The 12,489-nt window shown below is 47.1% G+C and overlaps 2 protein-coding genes across 2 annotated transcripts; both read right to left on the reverse strand.

The window, feature by feature from the left end:
- Positions 1-2,181: 2,181 nt before the first annotated feature.
- LOC131699597 (zona pellucida sperm-binding protein 1-like) lies at positions 2,182-3,987 on the reverse strand. The gene is made up of 6 exons (XM_058996687.1): positions 3,971-3,987; positions 3,796-3,923; positions 3,434-3,614; positions 3,200-3,335; positions 2,739-2,814; positions 2,182-2,344 (listed from the first exon to the last, which is right to left on the reverse strand). The coding sequence occupies exons 1-6, from the start codon at positions 3,985-3,987 to the stop codon at positions 2,259-2,261; spliced, it is 624 nt and encodes a 207-aa protein (XP_058852670.1). The 3' UTR covers positions 2,182-2,258.
- A 609-nt stretch (positions 3,988-4,596) lies between these two features.
- On the reverse strand, positions 4,597-11,770 carry LOC131699744 (uncharacterized). Its single transcript, XM_058997716.1, has 11 exons — positions 11,500-11,770; positions 11,161-11,319; positions 10,344-10,462; positions 9,700-9,877; positions 9,034-9,167; positions 8,114-8,273; positions 7,495-7,613; positions 6,939-7,143; positions 6,405-6,526; positions 6,074-6,179; positions 4,597-4,766 (listed from the first exon to the last, which is right to left on the reverse strand). Exons 1-11 carry the CDS (start codon positions 11,753-11,755, stop codon positions 4,612-4,614), a joined length of 1,713 nt encoding a protein of 570 aa, XP_058853699.1. The 5' UTR covers positions 11,756-11,770; the 3' UTR covers positions 4,597-4,611.
- Between the last annotated feature and the right edge of the window lie 719 nt (positions 11,771-12,489).

Genomic DNA, 12,489 nt, shown 5'->3' on the forward strand with positions numbered 1-12,489 from the left:
TTGTGGTCTGGATCAGCACGCCTTGTTCACCTGGTAGAGTTAACAGTGCCATGGGAGGATGCTGTAGATGAGGCGTATGAGAGGAAGAGACTGCGGTATGCTCAACTAGCCACTGAAGCGGAACAGCGAGGATGGAGAGTTTGGGTTTACCCAGTGGAAGTGGGTTGTCGAGGATTTGTGGCACACTCTACAACCCGGTTTCTCAGAGACGTCGGATTCAGTGGCCAAGAGTTGCGTCGCACAGTGAAGAACTTATCTGAAGCAGCAGAGAGGAGCAGCAACTGGCTGTGGTTGAGACGGAAAGATTCTGGCTGGGGATCTCAAGCACAATAGAAAGAAAGAAACGCTGATGTACAGGTACGTAAGCTGGGCTGAGTTGAGTGGGGGACAGAGGGGGGTGATGCTGGGACGCCAGAATCACCGTCGAGCCCTCTTGAGGTGTCGTGGGCTAGTCGACGAAACACTGAGGATGGAAGGTGCCCACTTGAAAACCCCAGAGATGTACCCTACTTAACTCAATCCAGATGGTTGTCATGCTGATGCGCTGGGGAGGCCGCACTTTGGTTGATCCCGGAGCCAGCATCGCAGCCGTTGTGTGCGCTGATGCGCCAGGGAGGCAAAATAAGCTGATCCCTGGAGCCAGCATTACACTTCAGCCATTAACACCAGACAGAAGGATATCTACATCATCATATGGAAGGAAACACATATGGATCACATTAGTTTACTGTAAAGCTACGTCTTAGTTAGTGCTTACCTTGGCAAGAGCCGAGTTCAAATCAGCATGAAGTTTTAACATCTACTCTCGTGTAATGGAAATCATTATATATATATATATATATATATGATAGCTATTTTGTTTTGTGTTTAACTTTGGACAGCGCTGTGGGATGCCACGGCGTGAAGGGAGGGCGCTTTATAGTGCATTGTATTTTCATCCCTGGAGTGTGTGTGTGAGAGTGTGTAGTGGTGGGACGTTGCTTTTTATAGATAATCTGATGAACTGGACTGCTCCTCTGTCCACCAGCAGGGGGCACTCACTATACATTACCAGCATTTAACTACTCTGTTTACAGATGTCCTTCTGGGACTACCAGAGCCCAGCACAGTGTCCAGGAGTACTGTAATCTACAAGCACGACCAGAGCCCAGCACAGTGTCCAGGAGTACTGTAATCTCCATGCATGACCAGGTCACCCTGCACTGCTGTTTATACCTTTAAAAGAAAGTCCTGGCCATTTCACAGACACACCATCCAGTTAAATATTACATCATCAAACCCTGGAGGTTCACACACTTACTCACTCTCTGCCTCTCTCGCTTTACTGCCTGCTGTCGGTCTTCAAAAATATTTTGATTTGCACATTTGTTCTGCAGTTTATTTTGTAGACACCTTTACCCAAGGAGACTTGCAGGTGTTACAATGCAAACTTCATATTTAAATAGTGTAGTTTACAGTTAGTGCAATAATACTACTAGACTACAGTGTGAACTAGGATGCAGTTATATCTACAATGACATTAGTAGTGGAATAGCGCATTAGCAGAGGATCCAGTAACATGGTGCTCAGGTAAGTCCAGTGCATAATAAGAGGGGTAGATCAACAAGGGCAGTCTGAACAGGTGGGTCTGAGAGGCAGCAAGCAAGAACAAGCATTTTAAATTGAATCCCAGCAGAGACAGAGTGAAGCATGAGAGGACAGAAGACAAGCAGCAGAGTTTTGAATGAGCTGAAGAGGGGGAGGAGAGAGAAGTCCAATCTGGAGAGTACAAGAGCTTGGTCCAGGAATTGGGTAGAATACAGCAGTAAGAAAAGGACAGATATGGTAGATGCTACATACAAAGAAAGCAATTGTCAGGAAAGATGTGTTGAGAGAAGGGTCAAGAGTAACACCTAGATTTTCAGGGAGAGTGACAGTCGAGAGAGACCGAGACGTCAGAGGGAGAGGAAGCAAAAGGTCAGATTTAGAGAGGCCGAGTTTGAAGTGGTGAGACCGAGATAAAGTTGAGATAGCAGCCCCATACAAGGGTGCCATGCATTCAAAATTTTACATTTGTCATACTTTGTGAACCCCTATAAATTGTAGACTTAATTCTATTTGCCCCCAGTTTGGCAGATCCAGACTGTTTTGCAGGTGTTGAGGTGGAGAGAGTGTTACAATGAAGACACAGCACAGAAGAGATGGGTTTGTTCTTTTTATTTGAAATGGTTACTGTAGTCTTAGGGCCGAGTTTCCTGCCTGGGCTCTGAGCTCCTTCACTAGGCTCCCTCCAGCACCACCCTCCCTGGGCAGGGATTACCAGCACAGCGCAGTCTCATACTGGGGTCGACTGAGATGGGAGTGTCTGAAGGAGGAGTTACAAGAGGCACAGTGCTGGGGTCAGAATACAGCATGCTGGGACAATCAGAAGCAACACAATGTACCAGAGTGAAGTACAAGCCAATAGAACTGCTGTTCAATAGTGTGACGCACTAGATAGCAAGTACAAAATCACTACAGTAAAACCCATGCAGTTCAAAAATGCATCAGCAGAGCAGCTCAAATACAACACATGTATCTGAAATATTAGAACTATGGATAAAGTTAATGCATGTGTACTTGCACAATTACCAGCTATGATGCAAAACACACAAGACAGTGTTCCCCCTTAATTCTCACACACGTGTGAACCCAATCAACAGAATCCTGAGTCAACGCTGGTCCTTTCCTAGAAGGATTTGATCCATTGTGCAACTCACCTCTCCCATCAAAGCAACCCTCATTGCAGCGGCGCTGGTCTGGAGAACAGACTTCAGTGGAGCACATGAAGGAGATCTGAGATACACGAGAGGAGGAGAGACTTGGTCAAAGCATATGGCACTGAATTTCACAGGGATGGAAAGACCTCCCATTGCCAGCAGCATCACCCATTCCAGGTTTTACTACAAGCTTGATCAGCCAGAGTGTAAAGGCAACAAGCTCAGGTGTACGATTAAACCAATAGCAAAACCAGGAATGGACCCAACTGCTCTGGAGGATTTCCATCCGTGTCTTCAACTACAACAGAGATCGAAAATGCAGAAGACAGAAAGACTGAGAGTCTAAATGCTGGTCATGGAATTTCCACTGAAGACACTGGCAGTTGAGCGTTGTTACTGATGCAATACAGACCCGTGCAGAGCCAGGTCAGTCTGCAGCACCCCATTAATACCCCACCCACCTCCTCGTCCAGGGCTAGCCCACTGCTCAGGAACTGGAATGTTCGGAGACTGAAGCGTCGTCTCAATTTGGAGTGGGGGGGCTGGCCGTCCACGTGCAGAGACGCAGAGCTGCCGTAATCCAGGACATTTGGACAACTGAGGGACAGAGACATCCAATCAGAAGCGGTATAGGGTTAAAAAAAGCTTATGGCAGACTGACAGGACCTCAGAACATGTGTGATGGTCAGACTCACCCCTGGTACAGCAGCACCCACACAGCACTGGAGGAGCGTGGGTAAGCAATGCAGTAGTGCACCAGCAGAACCAGGCTGGGGTCAGTGGGGTTGATCAGACGCAGCTCGAGGTAAACTCTGCTCCCCAGGAGGAGACTCACGGGCAGGCTGGAGGAGGGGTAGAACTGGGAGAAGGTCCCATCTGAGGAGAGAGAGAGACTTTCAGCATCCTATTAAGCGAGACATGGGGGTAGAAGCGGCTGGATCTCAGTTCTGGAGGACAGATTTATTACATGCATTGAAATGGAGCGTTTGATCACTTTGTATTTGGTTTATAATAACTGAAGAGATGGATAGATACACCTCCAGGTGGCATGTCTCACCTTTAGCAATCTGTAACTGCACCTGAAACACCCCCAGGTGAGGGGCAGGGCGGAGGTCTGTGGGGGTCTTCACCAGGAACCCAGTGCTGGCCACGTTCCCTTTAGAATACCGACATTCCACAAGGAGACTAGGGGTAGAAAGAGTGGAGCACTGAATACAGTATAGCAGAAGGACTGTGTGATCCACACCATTACTAGAGGCTCCATCTAAAAGCAATGTATACCTGCAATAAGGGCAGAGCTCTGGCTATATACTTGCCTAAAGGGACTGTCGCTGGTTACGAGCCCGTAGGTCCACTGCCTGCGTTGGATCAAGCTCAGCACCTCAGCCAGGTAGACTCTAGTCTCCCCCACAACCTGCACACAGAGGGTTACAATCCAGTGCATCACGTCACTGGTCCAATTAAATGTACGTGGCCAAAACTAATTACAGCCATTTGATATGTCATGCATCAAAAGGGTCAATTCTGAAATGCTCCATTCAAACTTCTGAACAGGAACTCACAAAGGTGCGGGTCCCACAGCCAGTGACTGGGAATTTGAAGATGGCATAGTCTGGAGTGCAGAGAACTGGGAGGCAGGACTGGTCCCCAGCGAGCGCCAGACTGGCAGGGTTGACCTCAGGATTGAAAGACTTGCGGTAAACAGCAAACACAAACTGCTCGTCTGCCGTGCACACTGAGGAGAGAGAGAGAGATTGAATCCAATACAGGCTTTTAAACAGCCAAGAATGACCATGAACCCACTAGCAGCCCAGGCTTACTGCATTCATTGGAAAGGACAGAGGTGCACGACACCAATGGATGCAAGAGGAAATCAGTCTATTGGAGGAGGAATGGGGTGCTTACTCTCTAGAGGGTAGAAGCAGCGGCGGGTTTTGGGGTTCATGCAGCAGCCTCTAGCCCGGCACAGCGCTGGAGAGAGCTTAGAGGGGCCACAGGGAAGCTGCTGCTCAGCTGGGATCAGACAGCCTGCAGGAAATGACAGGGAAACAGATTTACCATTCAGAGTGAAGAGACAGCGGCTTGGGTTTGTATGGATTGCTGCTTGGAAGAGTAAAGGCTGCTACACACCAGGCGCAACTGCAGGGATTAATAAAACCTATACTTGAGATGCATCACACCACAGGCAACACAAAATAGAACAGCTTCCATGCATGCGGTCCAGCAGGGTGAAGCTGATCTCCAGAATGACAGAGGAAACACCCAGAGCTTTGTGACAAGGACCGCAATAAGATTAAGACTATGGGAGTCCATTTCAAAAGGCACTGGATAAGCCTGGTATGTGCGACTTATTGTCACCCATGTTGAAATAGTGTCAGAGAAGACTCAATTTCAACATCATGATTATGTACCAGTCTTGATCATTGTTTTGTCAATAGCAATTAGCTGGACAGATCAGCCAGTTCTCCAACTGGTCACATCACTTCTGGTGATACCACTGCCAATCTGGTGTGGGGCAGCCTCAAGTGTGTCACTCCCTCCACACCCCCAGAATCTGATACTCTTAGGTTGTGCTGAAGGTCCTGCAACATGATCAACCAATAAAAGACCTGCATTCTGTGGTAGTCCAAGCACAAGTGAGCAGAGGAGGGACAAACAGTTGAAGGCATTCTGCCTGGTCTGAAGGTCTGGAGTAATTTTAACCAATGGGAGTGTCAGATGTGCCCCTTGTTACGCAGGTGGCTAATCATTGAGGCAGGAGAGATGCACAAAATTCAGCTTTTCTTGCACGGCTTAGCCTTGCAAGAGATTAGAGGCAGTTCATTACATTGATAACTTTAAAATATCAAACAGAGATGTGCTCAGCCACTGAAGGAGGAATACAGAACGGACTGTGTACAAGCAGTGTGGAGAGTCACTTGACATTAGCTATTCATAAAGCTCCAACCTCAAAAGAAAGCTACCCAATGCATCCATCTACTCAGCTTACTCAAAGCTGGGTTTCTTTTCTGTATTCAGAATGTTTATAGGTTGCAGTTTGTATCAAAACCGCACTACACGAATTACAAGGTTACAAAACAATTACATTAAAAACACGCTTGCTGTTCTCTCTTCCCCCCCCCCTCCATGACAATATAAAACGGTTATTGTGTGGTGGGGGCAGGTGTTGACTCTGCTACCCCAGTGGATTGTCACTGCACACCACTGGGTTTTGCTACGAGTTTAATAACACACCCAAGCTTGTTAACTAGATCCTGGGGATAATCAAGCTCCGATCAAAAGCTGGAATAGGTGAAATTCCTGTGCAATGGGAGGAGGGAGTTCATTAGACCCACCTTCTTGGGGGATGGGATTTGGGGGTACAGGGCAGGAAGATACCGTCACCTCCCTCTGGCGAGAGGAGTAGGGGGTGAAGAGCACCGTCAGGACATACAAGTTATTCTAGAACACAAGGAGGGAGAGTGGAGACATTGGCACAATAGAAAACACACATCCAGCAACACAAATGGATTGACACACACTAGCCCTGCTGCACCCAGTCCTGGCTTTCAGAACTCCACCTTCAGGTATTTTATTGAAAAGGTCAAGCAGACCCCTGGTAAACCTGCTCTGCACCCAAGGACTGGATGCAGCGTCCAGGCATTCACGAGTTGGGCAGGCTCTTACCAAGGTCTTGACATGGCAGGCCGTGTAAGACACTGTGAAGACAGTCTTTCCATCCTTCTCCTCTAGAGTGTAGCCACAAGCACTTGGTGCAGACTGCACCCCAACCAGATTATTGGAGTCATCTACAAAAAGATCAAAACAAAGCCTGGGTTAGGGCCATCCATCACCCATTGCCACGGTTCTGAATGTAATCATAGCATCAGTAACAAAGCCTCGATCTACAGCCACTGCATGCAGCACAGACTGCCTCCATGCAGCCCCAGATACAGACACTCAATAGCTTGTGCCAAAGTTCCTGAACAAGTTGATTGGACCAGCTGTTCTCTACATGTGTAAAAATGTTAATGTGAAACACAGCAAGCTTCCATACACCCCCCAGATACAGACAGTCAATAGGTTTATAAAATCAGCATTACAATAAACCAAGACAAAAGCATGAAGACTCTCAGCAGCTGATGATAGAACGAGACTCAATTTGAAAGTGCTCAAATGACAATCATGGCTTTGACAGTCAAAAGCCAGTCCCAGACTCACCCTTGACTTTGACCAGATCGAGGGGACCGGCAGGCAGCAGCACCGTCATGCACCCCTCACTGCAGGAGACCGAGACACCAGCAGGGTGGGGAGGGAGGATCTCACGCTTAGCCAAGACACGGCACTTCATATGCCTCAAGCGAGTCACCTCGTTTACATCAGAGAACGAAACGGACAGCGAGTAATGGACATGGCCGTCAATGTTCTACAAAGAGAAATAAGGGTTACACACACGCCCCCACAAAAATGCATGGTTCACCATTGCCAAGAACTAGGCTCAGTGAAAGCATGGCATGATCAGCCATTACCACGCTTTAGCATGCTTTCACTGGGAAACTGAAGGGTTAGTTTTACCCTGCTCTGGTTTTGTGTACCGTTTCTAATGCTTCACACATGCTTTCACTGTACTGTCACACTGCTGTGCTGTTACTGTGGGCAAGACAAATATGCAGGAATTGCACAGGTGTGCCAAGTTCAACTACATTGTAAATGACAGGTCCAATAGTAATTGACTAGGTCTGAAGGGGTCCCTGCTTGCTCACACAGACAGCCTCACCTGTTTCAGCACATCACAAGCATCGTAAGGAGCCATAAAGTAGTTCTTCCCAATCCCCTGGACCAGCCCATAGCCACAGCTGCCATTGGCCTTCACAGCAACCAGGTTGTTCTTCCCATCTACAAGGACAGGAGGAGGGGGTATAGCTACAGCACTCATGCCATTGGGAGGGTAACTTGCCAATGGATCCACTGTGATTTATGCAAGTACAATTAAGGATCCAATACTAGTCTCACTAGGAGTTGAAGACACCCCTGAGCTGGATACTTGCACTGTGGCGAATGAAGCTCATAGTAACTACTATGCAATAGGAGTCTTGCTGCACTCCCTGCAACATGATCACCGACCCCCATCCACCCCCTTTAGGAGGAGTGCTGACCATCTCTAAAATCCATTCCAACTCTTATAAGCTTTGACACCAGGGCTGGAAATAACACTCCCATCGCATAGCAGTTTCAGCTATTCCTGGTGTCACTAGGAGTTTAAGACATGTGAACTTGTTCCCTATACACAGTGGCTAATCAAGCTCTTGGTAAAGCCTGGAATGGGTACACTACTATTGCATTCATGATTAAGAGCAAGCGGCTTTACAAACCAGCCCCTCCCACTGCAGACTCACCCAGGATGAAGACCTGGTCTAGTGGCCCCTCTGGAAGATCTGTACTCATGCTGGTGGGGCCACAGACAGCAGGGGGTTCGAATGGGAGACACTCCTGCTCTATGGAGCCTGGCCGTCCCTCCGCGTCCTTGTACGTCACATGGAAGACCAGGGTATTGTTCTGGGAGGAAGACAGGTTAGAATAGCGCCTTGAGCTTGCTTTAGACTGTTACAGTAGCATCAGGGGAGAAGCTTCTCTTGCCCAAATATTAAATCAATACATTTACATTGTTGCAGGAACATTGGACTGGACTAGGACAGACATCAATCATGCACCAGATTTGCCAAAGACTAGATTAAGCTACAATTGCAGACTTTACCACTGCGAAAGCACAGAGGTTAGTTTAACTGTTAGAGTTTCTACAATTGCTGGAGTAAATTGTAACATTTAATAGTCAGTCCTGATTTGGAGGACAAGCTTCACTTTGTCATCGAGTATTTAACTCATCTACCTGTTTTACTTTAACATTGATACTGTAATTGTTAGCCATAAACACAGAAAGGTACCAAATTACAAATACAACTTGTGTTCAGATACTTCAACTACATGTTGATACTTAATGGATTAAGGGCAATTCTGTGAATTAGTGAAGCATCTTTCTACCTCAAATCTTGTGCAATTGCCTTCCTGAATGGCCCCAGCTATAAGGGCTGCAGGGCCGAGTGCTGTTCAGTGGCTGCTCCTATAAAACACCTAAAGTGAATTCCCTCCCTTGGAGTTCAAGGGTGTTGCAGAAAACAGCTTGAAACATTGGAGTCAATATCCCAGTCAAGGGGAAAATGTATCCTTGTTACGCTTCACCAAGGGGTTTTATGCCAATAGCCGCTGGTCCTCGGTTGAGATTATTGAAGGACAGTCAGTGCACGCTTTGACCTTGTACCTGTGTTTGAAGAGGACAGCCTTCATCCTTGGCATAGTAAGAGATTGTGAGCACATTCATCCCGTCTCCCTTCATCAGGTAGAAAGCACATTCATCTGGGGCGTCTTTGATCAGCATCTCCAAACCAGACCGGTCTGAGAATACACACAATATGAGAAGCAATATCAAGCTTCATGCAAATGTGAAATACTAGAAGTCACTGTGTATTAAAAGGAGTCAAGATATGATATTGCAATAGGTGTATATAGTTTGTATCGAGATACAAGACCACAGCATAGCTCACTACTCAATCTACAGCTCCCAGCATCACTCACCATTGCTGCAGGTGCATAGGCATGATGGGAGCTGTAGTTCTAGCCAGGGCCAGACAATCATGGTGTCTACACAATGTAAAGAGAGAGGTCTGGATGGTTGGACACAAGCTATGAAGGGTGTGTTATAGCTGCTAGGATCACACCACTATCCCAGTCTCAATGTAACAATAGCCACTAAATGATAGTTTGATCTCATTAGGCATCTACAAGTAGCCCATCACATGCTGATGCAGATCGTACCACACCTTCATATCGATACGGTCGTGACATTAGTGTCTTGTTGCAGCCCTTGTGTTCAGATTCAGGAAGAACACTAGACATGCAGAACAGCATTTGACAATCAGGGTCTCACCTATGATTGTGACCTCCTCTAGGGGTCCCTCTGGCAGTTCAAAGGTCACAGTGGTGACCCCACAGGCTGCGCTGGGGAGAGATTTGGGGGTGCTCTGTGGACACCTCATCACCAGCCCTGCACCCCCTGTCCTTGGGAAGAACACAGTGAGCACGAAGGAGGAGATCCCGTTGATTTCCTAAAAGGAACAAGACAGTAACACCAGGGGTGGCCAATACTACTATCAAAGCAACTCCCTTTAAGAAGTCTGGAATGGTGAGGTATTAACCCAGCGAGTACAACATTTCTGAGAATAAACACAAGCTGTATTTATGCAATCTGACACTACACCAACTTCACTTTTGCAGCTAGTTAAAATTAAAGAGGTATTAGCCAGTTAAAACCACAAGACACTTCATGGGTTAACCAGAAAGCATTCATTACTCAATGCGGTCCCTCCGTTCCCACAATTGAGAAATCGGTCTGACCAATACAGAACCAGTCCATTTGATGTACTCTACCTGCTATTGCTACCCAACATTGTAGCCAATTATTAAAAGAGCATTTATTTATTAAATTATTTCTAGTGATTGAGGAGCATCCTGTCGGATCCAGAGTCTCTGAATTCTCCAAACCCACAGTAAAAAGGAGTTGAAGCAACTTACCTGTATCTTCACGTTGCAGCCCTTGAATGACGTCGTGAACAAGCTGTAGCCCCCACTAAACGTCACGCTGTACTTGCAAAACCCGGCCAGGCTCGCCACTGGAAGGAGGCGATTCTTCACTAAAATAAATATAGAAACATCGTGTGATCCATCACGGGAGAGAGAGGTGTGGTACACATTAAAACGTGGTACACTGTGTGCTGCGCTTGCCCGGCCACGCACAAGTGATTTTAGCTCAACTACGACCATCTGAAAGGGGCATGTTGTAACTGGTGATGAACAAACTGGGTTATCTAACACTGTAAACCTGTATGATAGTGCCTTGTTTGTAGTGATGTGTGCAGTAGTCGATCACAGCGTATCATTTTCTGGCGTTAGACGGGTACGCGCACCACATTCTGACGATGAAACACTTTGTCGCTACACCGGGACCACGTGCACGAAGTTTAAAGTAAACATGCGATTTATTTCCATCTAGTAGCAGGACGGAGGCGGGTCTATTAAACACAGACCAGATTCCAACAAGACAAGAGGGAATGCTGTCATCTGAAATGCATGTTCCAGGATTTGCCAGGTTTCAATGTTTGCTCGATTCAAGGAAGTACAACAAACATTAAAACAGATGTCAAATATCCAGCTAATATTTTGCTGTTATTTAGAATAAAATTACTTTCTTGGTCAACTAACTACACTGCATTTTAATTGTAAGACCCACACGCACCATTTAGTTCTGTATTCCAGTCATACATAAACCAGTAATATATATATATATGTGTGTGTGTTGTATGGAGTCGCCGAGGCCCCTCCTCGCCCTCACCTCGCACACGGAGCGCCTTCACGCCAGTGCCGGGTAGCTTGAGTGTCATTCTATCCTCGTAGCAGATTAATCCGGGATCCTCCGGTTTAAGAGCCGGGCCGGTGGAGGCTGTCTCGCCGCCGTCATCATCCTCGCTTGGGCTGTTAGTGTGGAAGGAGTCTAGCGGGAGGAACGAGAGGAAGCAAAGTTAACCGGTAGAGAATCACTGCAGAAGGACGCCCCGTGTCTATCTGTTTGTAACGAAGGCACTGTGCAGTGCAGGTGGAACTGAGCACATTTAAAAACACACCGACAGAGAAAAACAAACAAAAAAAGTAAGCCTCCTTTCTGACGCCTCACCGAGGTTGGGAGTCGCATTCCCAGGCTGCAGCAGCGGGGTCTCCCCGGTCCAAGACAAGGCGGCCCGGCCGAATCCAAGCAGCAAGCACGCCACAAGTAAGCAAGGCGGCAGCATCATCATCCTCTGCCCGCTCCGACACATTGGTGTTGTTTTCCCGCAGCCACTTGTCGCTCCAGTCCCTGCAGTCAGGCTGTATCCTCGCTTACTGCGCTCTGGGGGTTTATAAGAGGTGTCGAGACCGCGCGAGGGCTTCATTGACGCTCCAATCGGGTTCCACGCGCCATCATTCTCACGCGGGTTTTTTTTTTTTGGAAAGGTAAACTCGCACACCGAGACTTTTTAAAACCCAACTTTAACGTGAAGCTGCCCAGTTGTTAATATTTTCACAGCCTTTGCTTTAACTGTGACGCCTACATCCTTTGTGGTAATCGATGCAATATCCCATATGCGCGTGTAGTAAATGAAGATTCAAACCAAACAGCCAGAAGCAGACACAGACACACACTAAAGACAGCGGAACAAGGCAACCGCTATGATTTGGAGACGTACCCACATTGGGATGGAGCATAGTTTAGCTCAGGGGATCTGGGCAACCCCAGTAATGAGAATGAGGGTGGAGGAGAGGAGATCGTCCGTGACACTCGAGGCTCAGCAGTTAGCGGAGGCTACGAGACGATACATAGAGCAGCATCTTCGTTTGTAGTTTTGTTCACAGTATTTATTTTCTCTGTTGTTTTCGCCTGTTTGGGTTACTCTTTTGCAGCACCGCTGTTTGCTTTAACTGACTTCCCAAATAAATCCTGTGCGCCTGTGAGGCGTTATAAAGAGAACTGTCTGACTCCTGTGTCCATTTGTGACGCACACACGCACACGTCCTTAAATAATTTATTTTTGAATCATTTAAACCTTTTTAATCAAATATCTTAATAGACAATCATCTCCTCTTTTAAAAATATGCTAAAGCTTTTAATGAGCCGTCTGTCCCACAA

Source organism: Acipenser ruthenus, chromosome 23 (assembly GCF_902713425.1).
Source record: "Acipenser ruthenus chromosome 23, fAciRut3.2 maternal haplotype, whole genome shotgun sequence".
NCBI classification, from domain to species: Eukaryota; Metazoa; Chordata; class Actinopteri; order Acipenseriformes; family Acipenseridae; genus Acipenser; species Acipenser ruthenus.